This window comes from Balaenoptera borealis, assembly GCF_965194805.1.
Source record: "Balaenoptera borealis genome assembly, chromosome: 5".
In the NCBI taxonomy this organism is placed as follows: domain Eukaryota; kingdom Metazoa; phylum Chordata; class Mammalia; order Artiodactyla; family Balaenopteridae; genus Balaenoptera; species Balaenoptera borealis.
Window position 1 is genome coordinate 79,395,949 of NC_138862.1, and position 27,449 is coordinate 79,423,397.

General features: G+C 40.8%; 1 protein-coding gene across 8 annotated transcripts in view; it reads right to left on the minus strand.

Moving 5' to 3' along the window:
• Positions 1 to 27,449, minus strand: part of LPP (LIM domain containing preferred translocation partner in lipoma) — a 694,560-nt gene that overhangs the window by 353,226 nt on the left and 313,885 nt on the right. For all 8 annotated transcript variants that reach the window (XM_082393255.1, XM_082393258.1, XM_082393259.1 and 5 more), the window contains one exon: positions 8,208 to 8,330. In XM_082393255.1, the coding sequence (XP_082249381.1) occupies positions 8,208 to 8,330 (123 nt within the window). The remainder of the gene's footprint in view (positions 1 to 8,207; positions 8,331 to 27,449) is intronic.

Consider the following 27,449-nt stretch of genomic DNA (forward strand, 5'->3'; position numbering starts at 1 on the left):
GGCCTTGTCTGCACTTACGGATGAAAATTATACTTACTGGCTCAACAGCAGTAAGTGACCAATTTGTACCTTTTATTTCAATAAAATTCCAGTTTGTAGTTTTATGTAAACTGGAAATATGTATGTTCAAATTATGAAACATAACAAATTAAAGTTTCATATTTGTAGTTGATATATTCACTGAAAGGCGATGTGTAACTTTCCTGGTAATTCTTCCACAGTGTGAAAGGAAACTTAGCAGTTATACTCCAACGTGGTATTTTGTGGAGAGGACAGGCCAGTTACTCACCATGACAAATGGTGACATGTAGGATTAGTTATTAACCACCTCCAACCTTCTGTCTAGAGAGGCCATCGTTATCACCATTATACTTTAGTTTGGCTATAAGGCATATAAAGGAGATGGATGTCAAAATGCACAAAACAGTGACAATATCTTATCTGAGATTCGGCTTTTGCTCTTAAAACACAATATTCCCATGGTAAAATCTAATCATCTCGAGTAAAAAATATAGTCGGATTTGTATTTTGTTGTTTATTTGCTTTTAAATTAAAAAAAAAAAAAGAAGAAGAAGAAGAAGAAGAAGGGAATAAAGGGAACCATGGGGTTTGAGACCAAGGCTACTACCAAAATAGATATTTAAACAGTGGGAGAGGAGGACAGAAATAAGAAAACCAGTCCTGACAAGAAAGCTCTTTAATTTTGCAAATGTGATGTGTGCGTCTGCATGGACATAAGGCTAATTATTTCCACTAAAATGCTGCTGTAAAATGGAGAAGCTCAACAGGCATCTTTGTGAGTTTCTTTTTAAACCAATGCCTGGATGGAGTGACTCAGTGTAATGTAACACAATCATCTCTGATCCAAGGTCTTGCAAACATATCACAGCTAAAGGTTACCCCAGGGACCATGGCCAGGGTACCATAGAAGACGCCCCCTCCCTGCCCTAGGCTCCAGCACAGCTGGTTTCTCCTGGGTGCTCTCGGCAGCAGCTGCCTTGCTTACCTTCCTCCTATTTCACTGCTGGGAGCTAACCTACACCACATACTCAGAGCACACCCTTACATTGGGACAAGTAAAATGGGCATTTTGGGGCAAAAGTTTTGTAGAGGTTCGATTCAAGGTAGATCTTCAACCTAAAGTTCCACTCTGAAAATGCTACATTTTCATGGTGCTCAAAACAAGATTAAAAGTTAACTTTATTATGCTTGTCATATAAGACACAAACATCACCTTCTTAAAAAGGAGGAGGAGGTATACATGTTACTGAGATGCAGTTATATACAATCTAAAAATCAGTTGCCCGTCATCAAACTCAGGGCATGCAACTCTGAGTCAGCTAACCGCTCCACCACCGCCACCTCATTGTTACTTAATGTTGAGGTTTCCTGGCAGGTACAGACTAATTCAAAATAACCCAGATCTTCTAAATATGGGCACTGCAAAGAATTAGATCCCCTGTTCTTTTAAAATGGTATTTTTGCCTCTATTATTTTATTGGACTCCATTTGGTATCACATATGAGGTTTCTACTATATTTCAACTTTGACCCTAGCTCTCAGAGAAAACTATTAGTAAGCAGACAGTACAGACACATAGACAAATCTGTTTTTCTTTCTTAAGCAAAACACAGTATGCACCTCATTTTTTCCCAGTTGAATATGGGAAGAGGAAATGACACTGTCCACACCTCTTCTCTTTTTCAACAGTATAATACCCAGTTCCTATCTCCATTCCCAAGAAGCCAAACAAAGCAGCAGCAAAGTCCCAGTCTGCAGGGATAGTCTACATCTTACCACACAGTATCAGCATGTTGCAGCCTTCATCTCCCAGTAGCCTACATGTTTGGGTTGCAACAAATAATATGGAATATTAAAAATTTAATTCCTAATTAATCTCCCCTGCAGCTGCTCATGGCTTTTGCAAGCCAGAACATGGAGCATAAGAGAATAGAAGATCCATGGCACCATAAGACTCCACCCTGATTATGCTGCCTGCAAGCCCTCAGGCCACATGAATTCCAAACAAAAAGCCTTCCATGCAACACAGACACACCTGAAATAATTTCTTAGGTTGCCTCATAGATTATTGCTCTATGAAAGGGACTCAGTGTGGCAGCACTGGAATTTCAATTTGAGATGTGTCCATGTGACCAAACAGCATGTATGTACTCAGTTTCCAAATAGACTAAGAAATTACAATACTTTTAAAATGATTTAAATGAGAAAGATAAATATATCACTGATAGCGCAACCAGCATTCAGAAAGGATAATCCCCAAAACTTCAAAGACCTGAAGCTTCAAAGTAAGCTCCAGACACAAGCTAGCAATCCCAAAACAAAAATGGGAAGGATTGAGTGGACTGTTGCTCAAAGCCAACATCTTACTTCTTGTAACTCTAGAACAATATGGTATCTCTGCAAAAGGGGAAAAACTGTAGCTACCATGCCCATTTTAGAAATATAGAAAAGGAAGCTCAGACTGGTGATGTGGAGAATTCACACAACTGGAGCTCTTTTTAGAGAGGTGATCACAGGGAATTGAGAAGACAGTGCTCTTCTTATTGGCAAACTTGGGAGCCTAGACTATCAAACAAGGTCCAACCCTATTCTTATCCCTGGAATCTCTCCAAATTTTTTCATACTAATCTAAATGAGGATAGCAAAATTTCAATTCCAAAGAAATTTGATTCAAAAATACTAAATCCCCAGTTACAATTAATATACAATATCTGAAAGTTCTTCCAAGTCACCTAGGTACCAGCTCCAACACTACTAAACTCACTGCAGGGAAGAAAAGGCAGCTTTGTAGTAGGAATTAGAAGGCCAGCCCTCTAGGCCTGGTTTTGTCAAGAGAAGGGAAAGAAAACGATAAGTCCATGGATTTATCCTTTGTCTTCTAAGGAATCAAGAGAATTTCAATGTGACCCCCCGTGTGGCTCTTCCCAAGAGTCTAAGCTGTACTTTTACTAACAGTAGAAAGCCAGATGGGTGGGATCTAGACACATACTAATTCAAAGACACTATACTATCATAAATTTTCTGTTTACCTTTATGTTTTTGATCTGTCTACTCCTTTATGTTTCCAAGCCATATTTTAGGGAAAGTACCACAAAAGAGAGATATTTTGGAATAAACTAATTGAAATGCTAAAGGGAACCAAGGTGTCCCTTGGTTGATCTTAGCATCCACAGGGAACCATTACATCATGGTTCAAGCAAAACAGAAAAATTCATTCATCCTACCTCGAATTGAGCCTCACTGAGCAATGCTCTTTCCCTCTCTAGACAAAAACTTTCCTTCTGTAAAGTAAGAGTTTGGTTACATGACATCTAAGCTGTGATACTCTCAGATCATACTGAGTCTGCAATTCACCCCACAACCCCTTCCGAGCTTCTCACACCTGTTTTTCTAAAACCACCCCCTAATACACACATTTTTTAATGATCAGAAATTTTATTGCTAAACACTAAGGTAGTTTAATTGCATTACTCTGGGCAGTGGCTGGCACAGATGTACAATTTATATCTTCTGTAAAACTTGCTAAAGGTGTTACCCCCCAAACCCACTGTAGCCAGAAACACTGCTGCTACCCGTCTCTCCCCCCAAAATTTCTCCTTTTACTGAGAGAGTCCTTGGGCATCAAGGCTACTTAGGTATTAAATTAGTGCCTGTGATTTCATCTGCCATTCACTTTGTATTCCACATGCCCTATATCATAATTGAACTACCTCATTCTTCCAACAAGGCATTCACTTTCAACATTCCTTGACTTTCTCATTCCTGTTATTCTCTCATTTGAATCCCATGCCTTTCCCATGACACATGCAGCCAAGGGAACTCAAATTCTACCTGTTCTGTGCAGTCCTCCCTGACACTTCCCTAGAAAAGTATAAAATACAATGTTGATATTCCTATCTTTGATTTCCCAACAATTTCAACATCTGGTGAGTCACACAATAACTTAAAGTAGCACATCCAACAAAGCTCTTCTTTTGTGTCCCTCTGAATTGTTTATGCATTTGTCTCTTCTGTAAGACTAAGGATTACTCTAGAGCAAGAACATGCTGACACACTAACCTGTATATTTCCAATGCCTAATCCACAGTGGGATCTCAATAAATGTTAGTTGAATGAATGAAAATGTGGAATGAAGCCACATTTCCCAAATAAAAATATGGATAAATAAGTGAACAGAAATAAAGTTGGGAAATCTGAGAGTGGAAATTGCCCCTTTCAAAAAAGGAAGAAAATGCCCCATAAAAATCTATTTTCAAGAGCTCAGATATTTTTCAAACTTGTTATGTGAATAGAGCAACTTTGGACCACTTACTGTACAAACATTCCACCTATATGATCATTTTCTGCTCAATCCATGAGTCAAAGCAGCCTTGCAAAGGTGATTCAGAGGTGGGTTCGGGGAAAGCACAAAACACATTCTTGAATAATGAGAAATCACAGACCTACTAGCCTACTTTAAGCAGTCAGGTGATTCAACAGGTTTTGCAGTTTGCTTTGGATCAAAAATGGAAACATCAAAATTGGGCAGTAACAGTCTACATTTCTAGGACTTTTCAAGTACCTTTTGATTACAACACAACACAGTCTACTGCAGACGTCATCTTCTCTTAGCACATACTTCTAATATTTTAAGTGTGTGATTATTGTTCTCACAGCATATAATTATGTTAACCAATAAATACTAACACATCTAATTTAGTTCCACCAGAGTAAAGATCATTCAGAAGAATGAGCTGCTTCTCCCAATTAACTCTTGCTTTCCTAAATTAGAATAATAAAGAAGTTAGAATGGATCACTCTTTAATTTCTGAATGGAACAGGCAGCTGAAAAGTGGAATTCTCAACCTGTTCTACTTAAGAGTTATCACTATTAATTTTTTAAATTTTTATACAACTTCTAAAGGTAATTTTCCATTTACAGTTATTACAAAATATTAGCTATATTCCCTGTGTTGTACAATATATCCTTGAGCCTATCTTATACCCAATAGTTTGTACCTTTCACTCCCCCACTCCTATATTGCCCCTCCGCCCGAATTTTTTTTTACCCTTTGAATGTTTTTCTTTTTATGAGAAAGCCATACTCAAGGGACACTGTTACTCATGTGACTGACCAGTGTCCCTTGAGTATGGCTTTCTCATAAAAAGAAAAACATTCTGAGGGATATCCTCAATCTGGTTCTAGAACTTAAAAATCAAACACAGGTCTAAATTCAAGGTCCAGCTGTGCTCACATTGTAGTCGTATGTCCTAACTTAGTTTCCTCATCCACAAAATAAGCACACCATCTATACCTCAGAGTTGAGATATCTGTATTTCACTGAAGTGTGAATAGATGTGAAAGTGCTTTATTTTACAATCAGTAAAGCACTGTCCAAATATCAGTGATTATGAGTTTGTGTGCACAGTGAGATTGCTCAAACAAAAACGTGGCTGCTGAATAAACCCATTAAAATGCAGTGGTTTACAGGAGGCATGTGTAGACACAGTCTTAAAGGATGAAGGCTATATTAAGCAAAAACCTCTATGCAGAATCTCCCCAGTGTATATCAGGGTATGAGAATTTAGGAGGGAAAAAAAAAAAGCAAACAAAACTCCTATTTAAAAAGGGGGAGGGGGCTTCCCTGGTGGCGCAGTGGTTGAGAGTCTGCCTGCCAATGCAGCGGACACGGGTTCGAGCCCTGGTCTGGGAGAATCCCACATGCCGCGGAGCAACTAGGCCCGTGAGCCACAATTACTGAGCCTGCGCATCTGGAGCCTGTGCTCCGCAACAAGAGAGGCCGCGATAGTGAGAGGCCCGCGCACCGCGATGAAGAGTGGCCCCCACTTGCCGCAACCGGAGAAAGCCCTCACACAGAAACGAAGACCCAACACAACCATAAAAATAAATAAATATAAATAAATAAATAAATAAAAAGGGGGAGAGGGCATAGAAGTATTTACTCACAAAATGGATGAGTCCAGGGGCAAAGTCAGTGGCCTTGCTGTTCCGAGAAAGTGGGCTTGAGGTATTTGCTTGGGTGCAATTGGAAACATGCTTAACATCAAACTACAGTTTGCTGGAAAACATTTCTGAGACCTGGGTCCATCCTCTTGCATCTTTCCAGAGTCTGTCTTATTTCCTATGTTCCTTTTTTCAGGATGAATTATAGCTTTCCCCTGCTTGAAAACCTTCAACTATCCCCCATTATTTATAAAAGACAGATCAAAATCTTAATCTGGCATTCAAACAAGCCCACAGGCTGTTAGCAGGAAGCCCCCAGGCCTGTAGCCCACTTGAAGCTCTCCATGGCCTCATCTGGTCTGCAGCCACCACGCTGCTTGCAGTTCTCTGAATGCAGCCCGGACCTTCCTGCCCCGTGGCTCAGGCTGCTCTCTCTCCCCTCGTGCTTCCAACATCACCGTGCCACCCATCCCTTAGCTGAACGCGCGAATCTTCGCATGAACCTTCTCAGATGTTGCCACCTTTAAAAGAATATCTCGCTCTTTTCCTTGTGCTTCTATATATCTGCCACTGTTGAACTTAGGATATTACAGGCTCCTGAAAGATGACAACTCGGTCCTATTTTTCTCCCTTTCAACCTCCTAACAGTTCTGCCAAAAGACCACAGCCCATGCTACCTACCTGAAGCTCAGCACATTGTTTACAGAAATAAAGTGCATTTTCACCACTGACAGGTCTAGTGGAGCCAAGAGTAACAAGAGCTAAGGAAGAGCTAAGCTCTAGTGTGTTTTGCCTTGTGCCCCTACATAGCTGACAGTCCCATTGTATGTCTAGAAAAGGCAATGGGAACACGTCTAAAGAGGAAAGCACCTTACGAAGTTCTGTGTTGAAATGACTGACAGCAGAGAAGCAGGACTGGCTTTTAATCTGTGAAATGAACCATTGTGAATATAGAGGCTGCTGTTGAAGAACTGGAGTGCTGTAGGTCAAGCAAACATCACACGAGAGTCAAACAACACAGTGACAACAGTGTCAGTCCAAGACCTGCATGCAGAGTCCTGCTGGCTGTCTTCTGAGGACTCACAAGCCCTGAAATTGATTTGCCGTTACTTTCTCAAGACCGGAGGGAGGCAGGGAATGACCACAAGCAGTGCAAGGTCAGCTTCCAAAATGCAGATAATAAATGAAGGTGCAGAAGAATAGCCATGCTCCAAAGGAAGCCAAAGGATACAAAGAAGAACTGATAACAAGACACCACTTGCATTAAAAAAAAAAAAAAAAAGATTAATTGCTGTCACCAAATTCTGGTAAGATTGGGGAGAAACTGATATATTCAAACTGCTGGTGCCAGTATAAGCTATGTACCACCCATGGAAAGAAAAGTAAAGAAAGCACTCGTAAACCCCAATGTAGAAATCCCGCTCTAAAAAAATGTGAGTTAGGGAAATAGCTCCAAAGAAAATATACACGAAAATGCCCCACATAGCGTTACTTCCAGCAAGCAAAAAAACAAGCCGCCTCAATATCCAACGTAAGGAATTTCTTAGAAAAGATGTAGCCCTCACCCTAACTTTAACATAGCCATGCTAAGCCATATTTCTGAAGATTATACCAACATATAACAAAATATCCACTTAGACAAAGCCAGAAAAAGAGCAGGGCAATGGAATAAGAGATTTAATTTTATAACGTTTGTGTATAACACTGTTGGGTTATTTTAAAGAAAATACTAATCAAATCAATGAAAGAAATGTCTGTCTGTTAACTAACACGTTGATATTAAATAAAAAGACAACTTAGGGCTTCCCTGGTGGCGCAGTGGTTGAGAATCTGCCTGCCAATGCAGGGGACACGGGTTCGAGCCCTGGTCTGGGAAGATCCCACATGCCGCGGAGCAACTAGGCCCGTGCGCCACAACTACTGAGCCTGCGCGTCTGGAGCCTGTGCTCCACAACAAGAGAGGCCGCAATAGTGAGAGACCCGCGCACCACGATGAAGAGTGGCCCCCGCTTGCCACAACTAGAGAAAGCCCTCGCACAGAAACGAAAACCCAACACAGCCAAAAATAAATATATAAAAATAAAAATAAATAAATAAATAAAAAGAAAAAACTAATTAAAAAAGACAACTTAGACCACTGACTCTGAGAAAATCCAAAAAGAATGGAAGGGATAAAAGAAGCAGCTTGTTCTTTCAGATAAGTGCAGGTTATCTGTTGTGACTATTTGCAGATAGCTCTTACCTGTGGAGGCCGAGGCTTGTAGGGGGAGCTGCACTCCAGGTCAGCCAAGATGCTAGTCAATGAGTCGATCTCAGCGTCCAGGCTCGAGCGTCTCTCCTCAAGGGTCTTGCCTCCAGGATTTCCCTGTGAGAAGCAACACAGTCATGTTAAAAAGGGAAATTTCCAGTTTCCATCCGTATCAATCTGAGTTCAAATTTCTCAAGTTATACTGTGACTTGGTCCAAGTTTTTCTGCACCTCATTTCTTTTAGCTTTTATAAAATCTCAGTGAGGTAGGCTGGAGAATTATCCCTCTTTGACAGGTAAGAACACTGAAATATATGAGGTGATTTTCCTAAAGTCATACTCTTATTTAGAGGATATTTCCTTTGATGAATATCCAAGTTAAAGGAAGTAAATGTCTCCATCCCTGCACTCAAGGAGCAGATCCAACTAGGGACATAATGCAAATTCCACGTTCAGAAACCACTGTACAGAATGATGACATTTTAGTTGGAGCAGGAAAAGGCAAGGAGAGACTTAAGTCCAGGAGGAGGAATGGAATCAGTGTGAGATCAGTGGACTAGGTGTGCCTGTGTCAGAGAGAGATGGCAAGCCCCAAGCGATGCCTCTAAAAAGTGAACTAGAATAAGACCGCTCCGGGTCCTGGCCAAGGGGCTGCAGAGGAAGCATGTGGCAGTGACCACTGATTATGAACCGGGGGATCTGTGGATTTCATATGTCAGTGTCCCATGTTAGCACGAGCACCGACTGCTACCGGCACTGAGAATCCATGTGGAGCGAGCAGAGGGCAATAACACCGCCACAAGGGCATCCCCAGGAAGTGGGAGCAAGCTTAGGAAAAACAAGCAGTTTGCCTAGAGCTTAAGGCAAGGAAATAGAGAGTGAAATACAAAGGAACCATAAAGGTCGCCCTAGAATTTGGAAGCAGGGTGAGTTAAAGTAATTTTTTAAGGTGACAATGTAATAACGATCATGGACATGTGATAAGAATGTCTCTTAAGACTCCATCAAGAAATCAAAGTGAATCTGCAGTAAGGCCCGGTAGGAATGAAATAATGGGAAGTTAGTGTAATTGAATTAACTCTATTGAACTTGTCTAAGGAAGTTAAATATCAGTATAGTGTCTGGAAGAGTTTAGAAGAAAACCAAGAAACCAGAGTTTCCTCAGTGACAACAAAAACTAGGGTACCCTGACAAGCTAGCATTAAAATCTTACAATTCTCTAGGCAAATTTATCTTTTTAATGAATATGATGCTCAGACAATGATAGCATAATGGTATTTCCGATTAAGACCACTAGTTTCTTTTCCCTTAGTAGCTTGCTCCCAAAACCTTCCCTGAGTTCTTATACCTATTTAATTCTCTGCATAAAACATCTCTATTGGGATCTAGCATATTGGTCTGTCTATTGTGAATTTAGCCAGCATGAGTTAATCCCTCTGGACCTTATCTATCTCAGGCACGATGATAACATCAAGGTGTATGAAGCTATAGCCCAGCCCCTTGGAGCCAAACCCAAAGACTGCTGCCTGCCCCGTAGGCAGTGGCATCTGTTCTTGTGAGCCCTCTTTAACTATGGGTACCTTTAATCACACTATCTAAAACAACCTTCTCATCATTTTCTCTTTCTGGATGCATCTGTATGACCCCTCTATGGCACTCTGTCCCCTCACCCTGTTTTGCTTATTTTTCTTGTAATATCTATCACCATCTAACATTATATTTTATGTATATTTGTCTGTCTATCATCAGACTCCCCAGGAGAATGTAAGCTTCATGAGGGCAAGGAATTTGTCTGTTTCTCTCGTCATTATTTCCCCAGAATCTTGCTCAGGGCCTAATCCGTGAACGTGTTCAATGAATAATTTGAGTAAATAAATGAATAAGTAATGGCAGACTCTGCCATAGGTCCAGCCCGTAACCTTTTCCATATCAACATCTTTTGGGTGAAATCAGCTAGAAGTACAGCAGGATCAGTGGATGCAAAGGGAAGCAAAAGGCTCAGTGTGCCTGTGTGTGCACACTTGTGTGTGTCTGTCTATTTCACGCTGTATGGCCCAGATTTGAAGGTCGTCCTTGTGAAAATTGAGAGGCTTTCCTCAGCCCTCTTGCTACACAGCCAGAAATGGGAAAACAGTGAAATGACAGGTTGGTTATGTCTCTCAGAGTCTGAATTTCCAGTTGACCAAGGCCTCTAAGACCAGTGGGCCTCTGCCCTAGGACCAGATGTTTTCAAAGAGCTAATCCCTCTATTAGAGGTGATCTCATCTTTACTTCATTGAGTATTAATAACTATGAAATACTGTGGTTTTATTAAGAAAAAAAGACCCTCAAAAATTTAAAATTCATGTGAACATTCTGGCAATGGATTCTGGTACAAGGAAAGGTAGGATCTCAGTTGCGTCATGGAAGGCAATTGAGAATTGTGTGAACCTGATTCTCTTATATGCAGTTATAAAACATTATTATTAACATGAATTTGATCACTGTATTCCCATATACTCATAGACAGCACAAAATATTGGTAAGGGTGGTGGACTGGAGTCCAGTTAAATTCTTCCCTGGGCCATAGTTTCCTCACCTATAAAACTAGGAGAACATCACCTGCCCTACCGAAGTCAGAGGGATGTTACAAGACTCAGATAAGAAAATGGATGGGAAAAACACTCGTTAAATTGTAAAGCGCTATAATTATTATGATTTTCATAAATTGCATTAATTATAGCAACCAGTAACTATAAATTAACATGAATAATATAGCTATTGTTAATTCTTCTTTTTTTTTTTAAACATCTTTATTGAAGTATAATTGCTTTACAATGGTGTGTTAGTTTCTGCTTTATAACAAAGTGAATCAGTTATACATATACATATGTTCCCATATCTCTTCCCTCTTGAATTCTTCTTCTTAAAGGGAGCATCATTCATTAAGTATTCCCTTGGGGTATCAGTAAAGAGACAGGATTTAATCAGGTCTTCAACATCTGTACTCCACTGTAGCAGACAGCACAGCAGCTGCCCATGACCTGAGTAAAGGGATACCACGGAGCCTCAGAAGTCACAGAATTGCCCTGAGCCATGCAATGAAACAAGTAATTATAGTGTCCGATCAGCCTGTGCATGTAAGACCTCATTCTGCCTTCCCTCTGAGTTGGGACGACTCCCCATTTTCAGTTTCTCATATTAGGTTGATGTCATGGAACAAGTTCCAGCCTAATGCTGTGAGATTTTTCACCCAAGACCCCCCTTGCTGCCCTACCTGGCCTTCTGATAAGAACTTTGTTCCTACATTTCAATCCCCATTATGGACTAGGATAGGCTTCTTTCTCACCACTGATTCTCTACTTAATGTCTCAGTTCAAATAACTGAAGTCCTGCATAAGTCTCACCACCAGCCCTTCTCTTGGTGCTTCATCTACTACCACAGCACGTTTAGATCTGGGAACTTCCTTGCTACTCTCAACACTTTACACTACACACCGGAGGACATAGTCCTATAACCAGCTAATGGAATCCTACACACTTACCTACATGTCTTCTCCTTAACTCCCTGTCACTGCAGCCTTACCAGTCACCTGACGGTTGAATGACCTGCCCGAGGCCAAGTAACAATAAGGAAGAGTCTCCTGACTCTTGGCCTAATGCTTTTTCCAGATACCAAAGGGCCTCCTATAAAGTAGTCACTATAATAATAATGATCCTTGGGCTTCCCTGGTGGCGCAGTGGTTGAGAATCTGCCTGCCAATGCAGGGGACACGGGTTCAAGCCCTGGTCTGGGAGGATTCCACATGCCGTGGAGCAACTAGGCCCGTGAGCCACAACTACTGAGCGAGCCATAACTACTGAGCCTGCACGTCTGGAGCCTGTGCTCCGCAACAAGAGAGGCCGCAATAGTGAGAGGCCCGCGCACCGCGATGAAGAGTGAGAGGTCCGCGCACCGCGATGAAGAGTGGCTCCCACTCTCTGCAACTAGAGAAAGCCCTCGCACAGAAACGAAGACCCAACACAGCCAAAAATAAATAAATAAAATTAAAAAAAAAAATGATTCTTATGCTCTTCAACAATAAGTAGAGAGATTCCATTGTCTTAGTCCAGGATCTGCCGAAAACAAAGCCTGAGACAAAGGCTTGTGTGCAGGTCATTGATTTTGGGAATCAGTCCCAGAAAACAGTACTGAAGGACCAGACAAGTTAAGCAGGAAAGGAGGGAAAGCCAATTCAAAGGTGCTGAATTGAGCTGGTCACCAATACGGATAACTAGGGCTCCATTTTCCTGGGAGCTCTCTAAGGAGCTCCGTGAAACGTGCCTCAGATTTTCCCACGTAGGGAATGAGAGAAGAGAATGTTTATCCTCTGGCTCTAGTTCTCTACTGGTTTAGAATCACCTACAGGGATATTAACTCCCTCATACTTGTCCCAAGAAGTACAGAGGTAGCAGAAAAGTCCCAGGACAGAGTGAGAGAAAGGTTTTACAGCTGAGGCTGTATTGCCTCAGGTACTGCTAGGTCATACCTATGCAGTGGTGGTTGCCATGGCAATGGCTGGTGTCTGAAGGTGGAATGAGAGGGTGAGAAGTAGGGTACAAAGGGTGTCCAGTGACTGTGTCTGTCCCCTTATTAACAGCTATAAAACTCACATGAATAAGCCATTCACGGGATATTATTTCCTATAAGACACTTAATTTCATTCATTCAATAAATATGTATATGATAAAAGCTCACCAAATCACAATCAGGGCTTATTATAATTTGGAAAATCATAATTCTGAGTGCCACTACTAGAATTACAGGGTGATGACTCTCCCATTGTAAGTACACAGAAATATACTTTAAAATAGGGCCCAGAACCAGAATTCATAGCGTGTGAGGCCGTTTGGGTTATATTGCTAGTCCATTAACTACAGGTGATAGATAAGGAGTGCCAGCAGTGAGTCATGAAACAGCATTATTTATATTTAGTTATTTACTCACTCTTTACATCCAAATATCTTATGTAAAAAATTAACTCATAGAAAAGTTGAACAAGTAGCAAAATGAACTCCATCCACACACCCTTCCCCCAGATTTATCAATGGCCAACATTTTGCCTCCCCTTCTAATAACAAAAATATATTTGCTTGCTTGTTATTGTAGTTTAACTATTTGAAAGAAGTTGCAGAAACTTCCCCTCCATATACTTCAGCTTACATATCCTAAGAACTAACTTTTCAATACCATTGTCACACCCAAGAAATGTAATGTGGGTGCAGTAATCTGATATGCACGCATGTTCACATTTCACCAGAAGTCCCAGTAATGTCCTTTATCGACTGTTGTTAATTTCCATCCAGAATCCAATCAAAGATCATACATTGAGGTGACACGTCTTTTTAGTCTCTTTCAATTTAGAGCAGGCCCCAGCCTATTTTCGCCTTTCATGAAACTGACTTTGTGTAAAGAATTCAGGCCAGGTGTCTTATAAAAAGTTGAACAATCTGGCTTTGTCTGATGATGAGATTCAGATTACACAAGTTTGTCAGGAAGAGTCCATGCATGACGCTGTGCTCTTTCCATTGCATCACATCAGGAAGCTCATAATGTTATTTGGCCATTTTGTGATGACAAGTTTGATGACTTGGTTAAGGTAGTGTCCACCAGATTTCTTCACTGTAAAAGTGTCTTCTTCCCTTTTAAATCAATACATAATGTGTGAGGTGACACTTTGAGACTCTGCTAATATTCTGCTCATCACAAACCTTTCACCCAATGATTTTAGTATCCATAGATGATTCTTGCCTGCATGGATTATTGCACTGGTGGTTGCAAAATGGTGAGAGTATCCATATTAACAAATGGAAATAAATGGATCCTGCTTAGCATAATAACAATTTATTTGTTAAGTATTCATTTCCTTTTTGAGGTAGGGAGCAGAACTGCAAAGTCCTCTGCTCTGAAAAAAACGTCAGGAACCTAATGATCAGATCAGCATTGTTAAAGAGAGAGTTCTCTTCAGGCTGTTAAGATAAACAAAGGATTGGGGAATGGTCTAGTTAATTAAGAACCACTCTCTGCCCTAGGAAGTTAACATCCTAGAATCAGAGCCAATCCACAGTGTCACACTCCAAACATGCATGAACTGACCTAATCCTCAACAACATCCAGAATCTTTGAGGTGGCCAAGCGATCACACTGACCCATCACAGAAGGGGGATTTGAAGAGCCAAGATGTGCATGTGACTGCTCAAAATAATCAGAGAGACCACTTGATGTTGGAGGTACTAAATCTGTGATATTTACATTGCATTTCACAAAGCTCACGGAACTCCTCGGGGCAGACCCTATGTGTAACACTAAGGGACTCCAAACCCCTACCTATGCCTGGACTTCCCTTTGTGGTTCATTAGAGAGAAAAAAAGCTCTCCCTGAGAGCTGAGCAATATATATAAAACTATCTCATCTTAGGGAACCCTAGGAGGCAAGTGGCACAAAATAGTATATTCCTTTTACATACAATTTTGATTTTCTTTTCAATGGTATTATTTCAGTATTAATAATACAGTGTGAATTTCCCTTCATTTTTGTATTCTTTTATGGTTAATAAAGTTCATTATTCCCTTATTTCTAAATTAATGTTAAAAAGATACTGGTTGGTGAAAACAAAAGGAATACAAAAAAGCTGTATTATCTCTAAGCAACAAAAATAAGTATCTATCATTTATCCATCATCTTTCTTTCTTTGATGAAGATGAGAATATAATCAATGAATTTCTTTGTGATCATTTTAATTGAATTCTACTCCCAAAGCATCCTTAACAAGAAAAAAGTAGTGGTGGGACTTGCCTGGTGGCGCAGTGGTTAAGAATCCACCTTCCAATGCAGGAGACACGGGTTTGACCTCTGGTCCAGGAAGATCCCACATGCCGCGGAGCAACTAAGCCCGTGCGCCACAACTACCGAGCCTGCGCTCTAGAGCCCGCGAGCCACAGCTACTGAAGCCTGCACGCCTAGAGCCCGTGCTCCACAGCAAGAGAAGCCACCGCAATGAGAAGCCCGTGCACCACAACGAAGAGTAGCCCCCGATCGCCGCAACTAGAGAAAGCCCACGCGCAGCAACGAAGACCCAATGCAGCCCAAAAAAAAAAAAAAAAAGTAGTGGTAAAGGCTCTGGAGTCAGACTGGAGGGGTCTGAAACCTGGATCTGCCATTTACCAGTTTTGTGACCTTAAGCAATTTACCTAAGGTCTCTGGGTCTTAGTTTGTCATGCAGTTGTTGTAAAGATTAAATGAGTTCATACATGTCAAGTGCCGTTCACATCTTAAGTATTCAATAAACAACAGCTACTCGATCATTACCTTGATCACAGTCTCAAAATAAATGCTTTGGATGACATGGTCAGTCAACTGAGTATGTAACTTTTAAAAGCATTTTGATTCAAAGTAAAAATCAGCTGCTGGGGGCTTCAATTAGATGGGGCACCTATGCTTCTTAACACAGGATGGTGCTAGGAATTAACTGTGAAGCATATAATTCTGCCCGAGCAGTTCTCAAACTTTAGCCTGTAGAGAACCACATGGAGAGCTTGTTAAAACACAGGTTACTGGATCCCACTCCAGAGTCTCTGATTCTGTAAATCTTGGGTGAGGCCCAAGAACTTACATTTCTAACAAGTTCCCGAGTGATGCTGGCGGTGCTGATCTGAGGACCACACTTCGAGAACCACTGCTCTAAGTGCATCTCTAACACAACGAACACTTCAGAGGGTAAATAGTGTATATTTTATATGGTTATGGAGGCCATCCAAATAATGAGTAAGAGAAACCTGGACCAAAATAAAATGGAAACAGTAGCACTGCTTCTTCATATAATCCCGCATGCTACATAATAGTGTGACCCTCCTCATCACACTGATTCCGGTAATGCTGAGTCGAGACAGGCAGCATTCAGCAGTAAGAACTCCAGAAAATATGGCCTATTTTATCTAACAGAAATGTCACTTTATTGAATTTGGAGGAAAATGTTGAAAAGAGAAAAAAAAAATGCTTTAGTTCATGGTTGTGCATTCTTCTTCCCACTCATTGAGTTGAAGGGCTTACCTTTCCAAAAACCCATCTATCTCATCATATATACTCCTCCAGGAAGGCATCACTGATAACCCAGCTTATATGATAATTGACTCTTCTTTGTCTAACTCTCTCTGACAACAGGGTTCACAGGGTAACTCATTGTTTGTTCATGTGAATGGCTCTTCCCCCACGCTGCGCCACAAAATCTTTGTGCTAAGTAGCAAGCAGTCTAAGGAAGGCATGATCCCCAACCGCAAGAGGCTACAGTCTACTGGATAATATGACCTTCACATCTGCCTAGTGATATCAAATACACTTATGTTCTTTAAGACTCTGTAAAACCACACGGAGGAGGCAGATATTTAAACAAACAAACAAACCTTCCCTAAGAAGCTTATTATCCAATGGCTGATAGAAATACAATTCAACTTTTCTAACATGCAAAGCTAGGCTAAAACTCGAGTCTCATTATTATGTAAGAAGAGTCATCCACCCTACAGGTTAAGGACGGCGAGGAAAGGTGCCATAAAAAGCCATCTTTGGTGCAAACACTGTAGCATTCAAAATAGAGACAACATCTTCACAATTCAAAGTAGAACAATAGTTTGGCAACTGAGAGTATGGCAATGAATAAACAGAAAGTAAGGTGACAAAAGGAAACAAAGAGAGGTTTTCATGGTTCTAGCATACTTGGAGCAAAAAACATCAAGATAAAACTTCAGCACTAGGCTTGACACAGGCCTCAGCTTTTTCCTTCCTATTCCCTATCATCCTATCCTTTTCAGGCCTAGAACACTCACCCAAAGTTGATAATGTTTGGTCAACCCACATCTCTTTAAAGGAAACAGTCTTGCCCCCAGACCTTGTTGCCAAAAGAGCCATGTTTTGGACCATGGGACTCCACTTCACAGCACTGTGACCCACAAAAGCAAGCTGGACAGCCCATCTACAAACGGCCTGGTTAATCTCACCTTTGGTCTGTGACAAAAAGATGAGCTAGGCAATAAACCTTCTCTTACAAATATGAACTAAGCAACATGTGACAAAACTGCCATGAGGATGAACTGTGGTCATGATAAAACAAGAGGATCATGTTCATGGCTAATAATCAGAGCATGTAAGAAGATAAGATGCAATTATGGGAGAGAAGAGATTAATGGGAATGCAAATAATAGAAAAGAAGAGGATCAGAGAGTGAAGAAAGGAAAGGAAGAAGAAAAAGGGGAATAAAAAGGAGAGAAATATGGTCCCATCCTTGAGCCTTCTGGTGTCAGATCTCAACCACATGGATCCTTAAGATAAACTCCTTTATATGGAAATACCCCAAGTGGTCTCTGCTCCACAGTCAGCCTTACTGAAGCAGCCAGCACAAGACCCACTCATTCACAGGGATGACAGCAAGAGGTCAGGTCTACTTGTGACACCAACAGGCAGTCACTTTTCCTTTCTGAAACCCAACTTTCACTTCTATAAAATGAAGGGTATGAACCTGCCAGGTCCTCTTTTATTTTTTTTTAAGCTCGAACATTGCATGAGTCTATAATGACATTTCACAGTTTGCCTGCCACTATCTTTGCTGCCCACTCGCAACCAGACCCAAACCCACCAGAGTTAGGCCCACTCAGAGTTTAAGCCAACTCAGATGTAAGGAAGGACAGGGCCATGGTTAAAGTGGTCCGTGCTTAAGTACACACAAGCAGCCCCTTTGTTCACTGTTCTATTCAGAAGCAAAACATACACAAATAAGCGCGCGCACACACACACACACACACACACACAATATGAGTTATTTCTACTGAATTCTAATCTTTATAAAATAAATATTGATAATGTACTCTTAAAGTAGTAACTTAAAATTAAAAAGTCAATTTGTATGAGAATAGCTATATAATAACATAGAAAATACATACAGTATCTATCCATGGATAAAATAAGAGCCATAAAAATAACCATAATAAGATTAATTATTTGACAGTAAAAGAGACATTTGGCACACCTTTATTAAGCAGCAGAACCCTATGGGGAAAATAAAATCATACACGGAACCCCATTGTTTAAAACATATAAAAACAGAGCTGCTCTGGTTCAAATACAAACAGGGAAGCGTACGGTTCCACCCACTGGGTTTTTCCCATTGCCCCCAGTAATGTCTGCTGAAGCAGTTCTATAAAAGATACTTGGAAAATCACTGCTGCTGATTTTCTGGGCGAGCTATAGAGGAAGAAACAGGATCCTTAGGGGAGCCACCTTGCCAGTCAGTCCACACACATAGTTTGGCAACACTATACCAAGCTGCCTTTTCTGCACTGTGTGTGCCTGTATGTGTGTGTGTGTAAAAAGGAGATATAGCCAACTGAAATAGCTATAAAGATATCATCATATAGTGCCATGGAAACTTTCCCAGGAATGCTTTGCTAATACAATTAACACAAAATAATACAAATATTAGAAGTTTTAAGAGGTAGAGAAAAAAAGAGTTTGGTTTGCCCTTAAGGAAATAATATCTGAGCGGGGAGGGGAAAGAACAATTATCGTTCGAACTTATGAAACAAATAGACTGACGAAATATTTTTGGTCCCTGCTGTAGCATGCAGTAGAAAATAGACTGTGCCAGGTATTTTTGCTATTGATTTTGTTTTAAAACCTCATGGAAGATAGTTTTCTGATTTTGCATTTTGATAACACAGGACCAATGGGTTGGGGCATGATAAATTCCAGAAACCACTTCCTCACACTCCCCAACAATGCAACAGAAATACCAGAAGCAAATATTCAAATACTTAGAAATGTGATGGTAACATTATATATCGGTTCATCATTCTCACACCTTTTATCCTTGAATCCTTTCAGGACTCCTCAAAACGTTACCAAAATTGAAAACGAAGGAAAGCGTTCAGTTCCCATGTCAAGCATTCCATGTCAAGTAGCCAAAGTTATAAAGCCAAGGGGCTTGTCATCGAAGCAGATAAGGGGTAAGAAATTCCTTTAAACCTTTGTGTTTCTGAATCTGTGTGCTAAGCACCATCAACCAGGACTTACAGATAAGAGATGTTTGGGAACGTGTGAATAGATTATAGATGATTAGCATAGAAAAGGTAACTGAGGCTCATGAAATATTAGAACTGGAAGGGGAATTTAAGCAGTTATTCCAACATTTTCACTTAAATATAATAAAATGCCCCCAAAGAAGTGATTTAGATGTCAGCGATAATAATTCGGTGAAGGGACTGAAATCAGTCTAAAAATTGAACACCTTATACTGTGAAACATCTTCTCCAAAGCAAATATCTCATACATTATTTCAACTATTCTTCTTAAGAATCCATGAAATAAGCAGAAAGTTACTCTCATCCCATCTTCCAGATGTGGCAACTTTATGGAAGAGAGGAGCACAGACACTGTCTGAGGATTTCCAGCCTCACTTGTGGGACAAGATCAACAAAATTAAGCAAGGACTCCATCCTCCAACCGGTGGAGAATGCAATATGGACACAACAGGTGCAAACCAGTGCTACAGAAATTCCTAGAAGAGAGACACCAGAATGGATGGAGACACTTAGATTCATTGAAATGGCATTGAAGACAGGAAGATCCTTAGCTAACATCTATTACAATATCATAATCGTACCAAAAAGGAAACAAAGGCCCAGAGAGCGTAAGTGATTTACTACTGGTCAAACAACCAAGTGATAAGGATGGCACAGGGAGACCTGAATCAATGCTTCTTTGCCCCAGTCCTCCCACTCAAAACTCACTGTCAAGTAAATGAAGACAGGATTGTAATTTTCTCCTAAGAAACTAGTAAGTACGCTCATGTCAGAAGATGACTGAATATTTAGAAATGTTGACCCAGAAAAGTGACACATTATCCACCCAGCGCAACCACAGAAATCCCTTTAGTGAATACTCAGGCGAATGTGTAGGCAAGGAGAGTAGAGAAACAACAAACTAGGCATTTTGTCTTGGTTCTGCCTTAATTCAGTAGGGTGACCCTGGGCGAATCATTTTCCCTTTCTAAGCCTGTGTTTTCTCAACAGCAAAATGATGGGTTTAGACCTGATCTTTATGTTTTCTTTTAGTTTAAAAGTTCTGTTATTCTAACACATTCATATAAATACAGCCTACCTAACATTATAAGGAGTTTAAAGTTTTTCATTGTTGTTGTTGTTTTTTTCCCTTATAGCCACTTACTGGAACCAAATTACTCTGTTTCTACTTAGTGTGAGTGTACTTTGATAGTCAACAATACAGAAGATATAGCGCAGATACTAACAAGATACAATTTGAAACACTCCTTTCAAAAATAGGGTTACTGATAACAACTTCAGAGAGGAAGCTGCATTCGGTTGTATTGTTTTCAGAGTCACTAGCTGACTAATGGAAATGGAAAAAGATAAGTGAGAGTGACAACATCCTAGCAAGCAGGCAGGAGGGGAAAAGGCAAAACACACGTCATGTCTTATCTCAAAGGCTAAGAATGGAAAAAGTATGGGGGAAATTACCTAAAATGGCAGGAATCATATTTTCTAACAATCAAAGATGCATCAGTTCCCTAATAATCATTCTAGATCTGTTCATCATTTTCTCTTGGTCAAACTCTCTGTTCCAAGACAGTTCTGGGAAATATCCTATGAACCTGCAGCATTGCTGGCCAGCTACCCAGTACACTGTACACAGCCTGGGACACAGTTACCGCTGAGAACATGGAGAAAGAAAATCATAGCTCCCTCTCTCTACGCTGCCATTATCAACAGAGAAGTGCCTAAGTGTAGAAAAGCGCTTTCACAAATATCATCTCATCCAATTCTCCCAGCAATCATAGAGACTGGTAGCTATTATTCCTATTTTACAAAAGAGGATACCGAGGATCAGAGAATAAAAGACTTTTCCAAGTCACTCTGGTAGAAAACAGAAGAATTAAAATCAGGGACGCAAACATTTTGCTCTAACTCTTGAGCTCTAACTCTTGTACCTTCCATGACGCTAGGCTGGAAATGTTAAAGGGGAAAGGTCTTCCCTTCAAACATGAAACGTAGAGTATAAGGGCCTCTTAGGTTACCATGAATTAGGTCACGGCTGCAGCTACTGTTAAAAGCCAAGCTCCGTTCCTCCCTCTCGCCTTCTATCTCCCCATTTCGCACAGTTTTCATTCACTTTTCCATAAATATTTATCAGATATTCACTACATATTGATATGAAGGACAGGAATTACTTTAAAGAAAAAAAAAAAAAAAAAAAGGAGAAAGGAATATCATCAATTCTCTGTCCTCCAAGGGCTTACCATTCCATTCGAGGGGTTAGTTTGTCCACATATAAGAGGATCACACTCAGAGGATCAGCTGTGGTCAGATGATGCAGGTGTACAAACCCTACAGGCATAGAAGAAGCTTGGCTGGTATCCAGGGAACAGATATCCGGAGGATAAACATGGTCCTCATGACGAAAGGAGAGAGTGGGCAGGGGTCATTGTAACCTGGGGCTTAGTGTTGATGTGGGAACAAACACATCGTATGAATCACATATATTTTGGGCCGTGCACAGACAATTCACATTAATGACACTCCCAGGAGGAATTCCTATTTTTACGAAAAGGTTGCCGTTGATAAAAAGTGAGTATGGGACCAGAGCAGAAAGTTGAATTCACCTTAATCAGGAATGAATGTGAATCCGCAAGAAAACAAACATTTCTGCCTTCGACCTCGGGACTACAAATGAACAAGTGCTATGAAAAGTCTGTTATTACCCCCAACAGAAAGTAAAGAAGCCAAAGGAGGCAAGGGATGACGCTGTCTCAAGCCTCAGCTTTCTCATCTCCACTGAAAAAGCCTTGCTCTACGCCACAACTCTGCTCATGCCTCTTCTCAGGCTTTCCTGAGAAATGTTTCCTTTTCGTAGACTATTCAGAGTCAAGCCATAATCAAATGGCTACTGTTTACTTAGTGATGGTTCAATACCTAGTCTCTATTAAAGAACCAGGACGAATAACAAGGAAATAATGAAAAACTGAATTTGTCATTTCTACCATTCCTGCCCTCCTCTCACCTATTGCATCGTGAACTTTCTTCTTTATGACACATTCCACTTAAACCAGTTCTAGATGCTCTGTCCCCAACTGTTGTTCAAAGTGGAATCCAGGCCCCCACTTGGATTTCAATCAAAAGGGTTTAAAGTAGTGAGATATCTCACCAAGTCATATCCCCTCTTGGTTTTAGTTCCCACCTATGAAATAGAAAAATAATAATACAACTCCCACAGGGATACTTTGAAAACCAGGTGGGCTAAGGTCTTGGGAACCATGTGCCCTGTAGAATGCTAAGGGTACAGTAGGTTCTTCTGTCAGTGTTGGCTCACAGGGTGTTTGGAAATGAGAGGATTGCAGGATTACACTAAGCGAATGGTAGGAGACCCTACAGATATTAAATCACAAGTCTTGGTCTCAGGATGAGGCTAGATTTTGGTGGTGAAAGAAAGACCTTACAAGAAGGAAAAGGCTGAGGTTTTGAAGGGACACTGAGCCGCCTCTGAGGACAGAAGCACCTCAGATGCCCATTAAAAGGGAAAATCCTTAGACCCCCTCCCAGATTTACCAAATCTGAACTTTTGGGAGCAGGGCCTAGTGATCTGAATTTAACAAGCGCTTTGCAACCCCTCCCCTAATTCTTTCCCACACTCAATTTGAAATCTGCTGGCCTAGAATTTGGTTATTGGGCGCTAATGCAACTGCTAACAATAACTGGAACAATTTAATTAAAATCCCACAACTCTGAACACATTTAAGGAGAACTCTTTACTAATGTATTCTAACCCAATTCCCGGGGACAGGGAAAAGACTTTTCTCTCCCTCGACAGCTCTGTGTTCTCACCCACAGTGCCAACAGAGCAAACACAATCCACTTCACTTGTCCTCATCTGTAGAAATGGCAGCAGCGTTTACCACCTTGAAGGGGTGCTGTGAGTTTCCATTTACTGGCGTTTATAAAGTCTTCTGAGTGTTCTGATAAATCAACTATAAATTGGCGTTATTCATAGCACCCTGTTGGAGCTTAATACATACTCAACTGAAAAGCAATGACAACAATACAGCGATATCCACGAATTAGCATTCATTATAGCAATGTATGATTCTCACCCTACCGTCACAATTGTATCGAAGCAGAGCTGTTTCTGTCTGGAGACTGTGGAGCCCCTCTCATTAATGAGGAGTAATCTTTGCTCAGTGGTATCCACATTTCCTCCAGTAAAGTTCACATTACACTGGCCTCAGAGTTCTGATTTTTCAGAGGAATTTCCCATTTGGCAAACACTAGGATAGAAAGCAAATATCTCTTTCCTGAAGAAAGTCAGGATCCTGCAAAGCATCTCGGACCCCTCCATTTCCCATCTCCCCTCCTTCCAAATGGCTCTGGACTCCAGCTCCCCTTCACCATGGTCATGGCCACCACCCCGTTTCAGGCTCTGGTCTGCCTCACGAGACTCTTGCAGTTGACTCCAAACCATCCTACCATTGCCACTTCTGACCAGTCAAGGCCTGCTATATTATAGAAAGCCATCTAAATGGAGACCAGGTAATTTTATTCTCTTTCATAAAGTTCTTTATTGTTCCCTAATGATAACTAGGATAGCCTCAGATTGGGAAAATCCCCAAACTGTCACCTAAACAGCTCAAGAGAAGTAATTCACTTATTTGAATTAGGGCAGCGGCTGTAAGGCACTCAGGGAAAGAAAGAGAGCAGAGAGAGACACTCAGGCAGAAGGAACTGCTTGAGCAAAGGGCTGTAACACTAGGTGTCTCTTTATCTATGTAGGTCAGAGTTCAGCTTTCTCCAGGGGCATCATCTGGTAGCCGGCCAAGACTCCACTGATGGAGGTGTCTCCCTCCCCTCTCCCTGCCTTCTCTGCCCCGTCTCTCAGGCACCAGAGCACATCTTGCCATCCTCGGTTTTGCTGACTCCAGTCTCCTCCTCTGCATGAGCCTTTGACATGCATAGTTGAGGTTGAGGAATCTGTGCCTAGTGGGTTTGAGGTTTCATCAAGAGAAAAAGAAGGAACTTATGTGATTTCACTGAGTAACTATTTTCACTACAAAAAATTCCCATATTTATTTTTTTCCCTTTTTGAAATGGCACTAAGGAGATACATGCCAGACTGCCATGAACAGGGTTGTACTTTCCAAACAGTAGCAAGGACTAAAAATAGAAAAGCTTGATTTGCTCAAGATGTATATAATATAACTTCCTCTCCCGTTTCCTTTCCCCACCATGCTGAGCCAGTGCACAGAAGTGTACATTTTGGACCCTTTGAGTGTTTACAAAAGCATCAAAAGGGTGATAAGCCTATGTATAGTACATACTCCACAGAGGTTTCCAGAGAATTCTTATTGCCAAGACAAAGAATGAATCAATCAATCCACAAATATCCACCAAATATCCCTCAATGAGATAAACACTATGGGTGATACAGGAATGTGAGCTGTGATCCAACCTTCAGACAGTTTCTAAAAGGGGAATAACAAGAGAATAATAGATAGCATTCAAATCTGTGAGTCCAGAACTTCCAGTTGGGATGGGGGTTGGGGTCACCTCTCCTACGGTGTCACCCTGGGCAGTTAACTCAAGAAATCTGGGCACCCATTTCCTCATCACAGGAAAGATGAACTGGATTATGATCCTTTCGAAGCTGAGGCTCTAGGATTTGTGATGTTAAGTGATTTCTACAGGTCTCCCCCGTGTCGTATTTTGATTCTGGCTTTATGATATAGAGATTGGAGGCACATGATATAATTACATCAGTCCACAAACAGGCATATATCCAGTGGCAGCAAAATGAAACATAGTTAACTGATTTATCCATTAACTGATTCATTGTAGCCTTTACTATGAACCAGATACTACTGGATACTCTATACTCTTTACCTTAACGAATCCTCAGAAGAACTTTCTAAGTGATCATTCCCATTTTGCATGTGAAGATAACTGGTAACACAACTGGTAAGCAATAGAGCAGAGCTTCCTGGCACTAAACCCTAGGTTCATGTCACTGCACCACACCACCCAGTCAATAGAGTCAGGATGCAAAGAAGGGAGAGATGGGGATGACACATCTGGCGGTGTCAGAGGGTACGAATTAGGCTTTTAAAAAATGGGGAGGATTCCTGATCAGCTGAGAGCTGAGGATACTTCAGGCACCGAGAAAGACACAAGGAGAATTAACTCACATGGGAAACTGACAGTGACGCCATCAGCCTCGCAAGAGCAAAGATGAAAAGACCACAGTGGGAGATAAGGTGTAGTTTAAAGGATGAGGTAGGTCTTGGAGTACTCTGAAAATCAACTAAGAGAAGAAATTTAGTGTGACAGTCAAAAAAAGCCATAGAAGGAAAATAACATTTTTCGAAGACTAATCGGTTAGGGAAATGCAGCTGGAAGGGGAAAAAAAACACAAAGCAATGAGTCTATTGTGATATGGAGAAGGAATGAACTAGGACATCGAAAATGAAGAGACTAGAGCAAACTTGAGAGTCATTTTGAACCAAAAAAAAAAAAAAAAAAAATCAGATGTTGGTGATAGATATATTTAAAAAGTAAGACACATCAACAGTGACCACAGAGTTTAGAATTTGGGAGCCAAGAAAATATGGTGGTACCTCTAACAGAATGGAAGTTTTGGGGGAAGACGTGAGTAGAATTTGTACACCTATTGAATGTGAAGGTGCTCCCTGTGGAAAGATTTTCTATGGATAAATGGCACAATAGTTGTCAAAGAAAGACACAGTGCCAAGAGTCGTAACCAGTCCAAGTCATTAAATAGACAGGGATGGAAGTTGACTCTGTGAGAGTTGTGACTTCTACTGAGAGAAGACAGAAGGTCAAAAGGGAGAACACTGAGTGGGCACCTAAAAAATTAGGGACAGAAAAAAAGAAAAAGGGAGTTCTAAGAAAGAAAAGGAATAGTTGCAGATCTAGCAAAGGAACCAAGGAGGTTCTTTTTTTTTTTTTTTTTAATATTTATGTATTTATTTGCACTGGGTCTTAGTTGCAGCAGGCGGGCTCCTTAGTTGTGGTTCATGGGCTCCTTAGTTGCAACACACATGTGGGATCTAGTTCCCTGACCAGGTATCGAACCCGGGCCCCCTGCATTGGGAGCATGGAGTCTTAACCACTGCACCACCAGGGAAGTCCCCCAAGGAGGTTCTTTTTAATGAAAATTGAAGGAGGAAGCAAGGAGGTTCAAGTCATCAAGAGTGTTCCTTGCCCGACAGAGGTAGAAGAACGTCTCAGAAAAATAACAGTCATTAGCGAATCAGGGATTGGGTGGGGGTGGGGGTAGGTGGTAGCAGATGCATGCAAGAGCCATTTCAATAGAGTTGAAATGACTTAAGTTCATGGTAGGACTGTAACTTAAAATCGGAGAGAAACATGGTGGAGGGGAGGGGAGACAGCCTCATTTGCTGAATCTGTAACTGCGGAAATAGTTTTCTGTAGTAGTTGCCATGCCCGAAAACTGGTTTCTGTCCCCACTGGGTCAGAAAAGAAATACTAAAGTGACACGGTATGGCTTTCAATGAGCTAAAAGGAAATGAAAACAATCCAATAGGCACATTTCAAGTTACAAAATGGCTTGATTTAAAATAATAATAAAAATGATGAAGTTCCCTGAATATGCACAGTGAAATATTCTTCTGGTTGCTGTTATTTTTTATTTAATTGTTTGATCATCTCTCAATGGAATACCTGAGTCTGAGCCAGCCAGGTCCTCTGTGCAGTTCTGAGACAGGTTTTCTGAAGTCAGGACCCTGACTCTCAAGGGCACATATGACGTGAATCCTTAAATCTGTGTTCAGGGGACGGTTTGCCATGCTCTTTTCAATACACATCATACATCAAATATACCACTGAAGGCCATTCAGTTAATCATTGCTCTAAATATATAATTTCTAATAGAAAGAATTAAAGCTCAAGGATGCTAAAATAATGTTATGAAAAATACATATTTTAAGGTAAATCCTTTAATTACTGATTCAGAAAGTGCTATCAAATGGGTTATTTTCATCTGACTGTCCAAAAAAAAAAAAAAAAAAAACCAGAAGATGAGAGAAATAGAATTATCATTCTAGTTCTATGACTGAAAAATTGAGAGATCTGGCTCTTAGAGATGATCCTCCCCAAATCACATATCATATGGATGTGTCATCTACAGGTC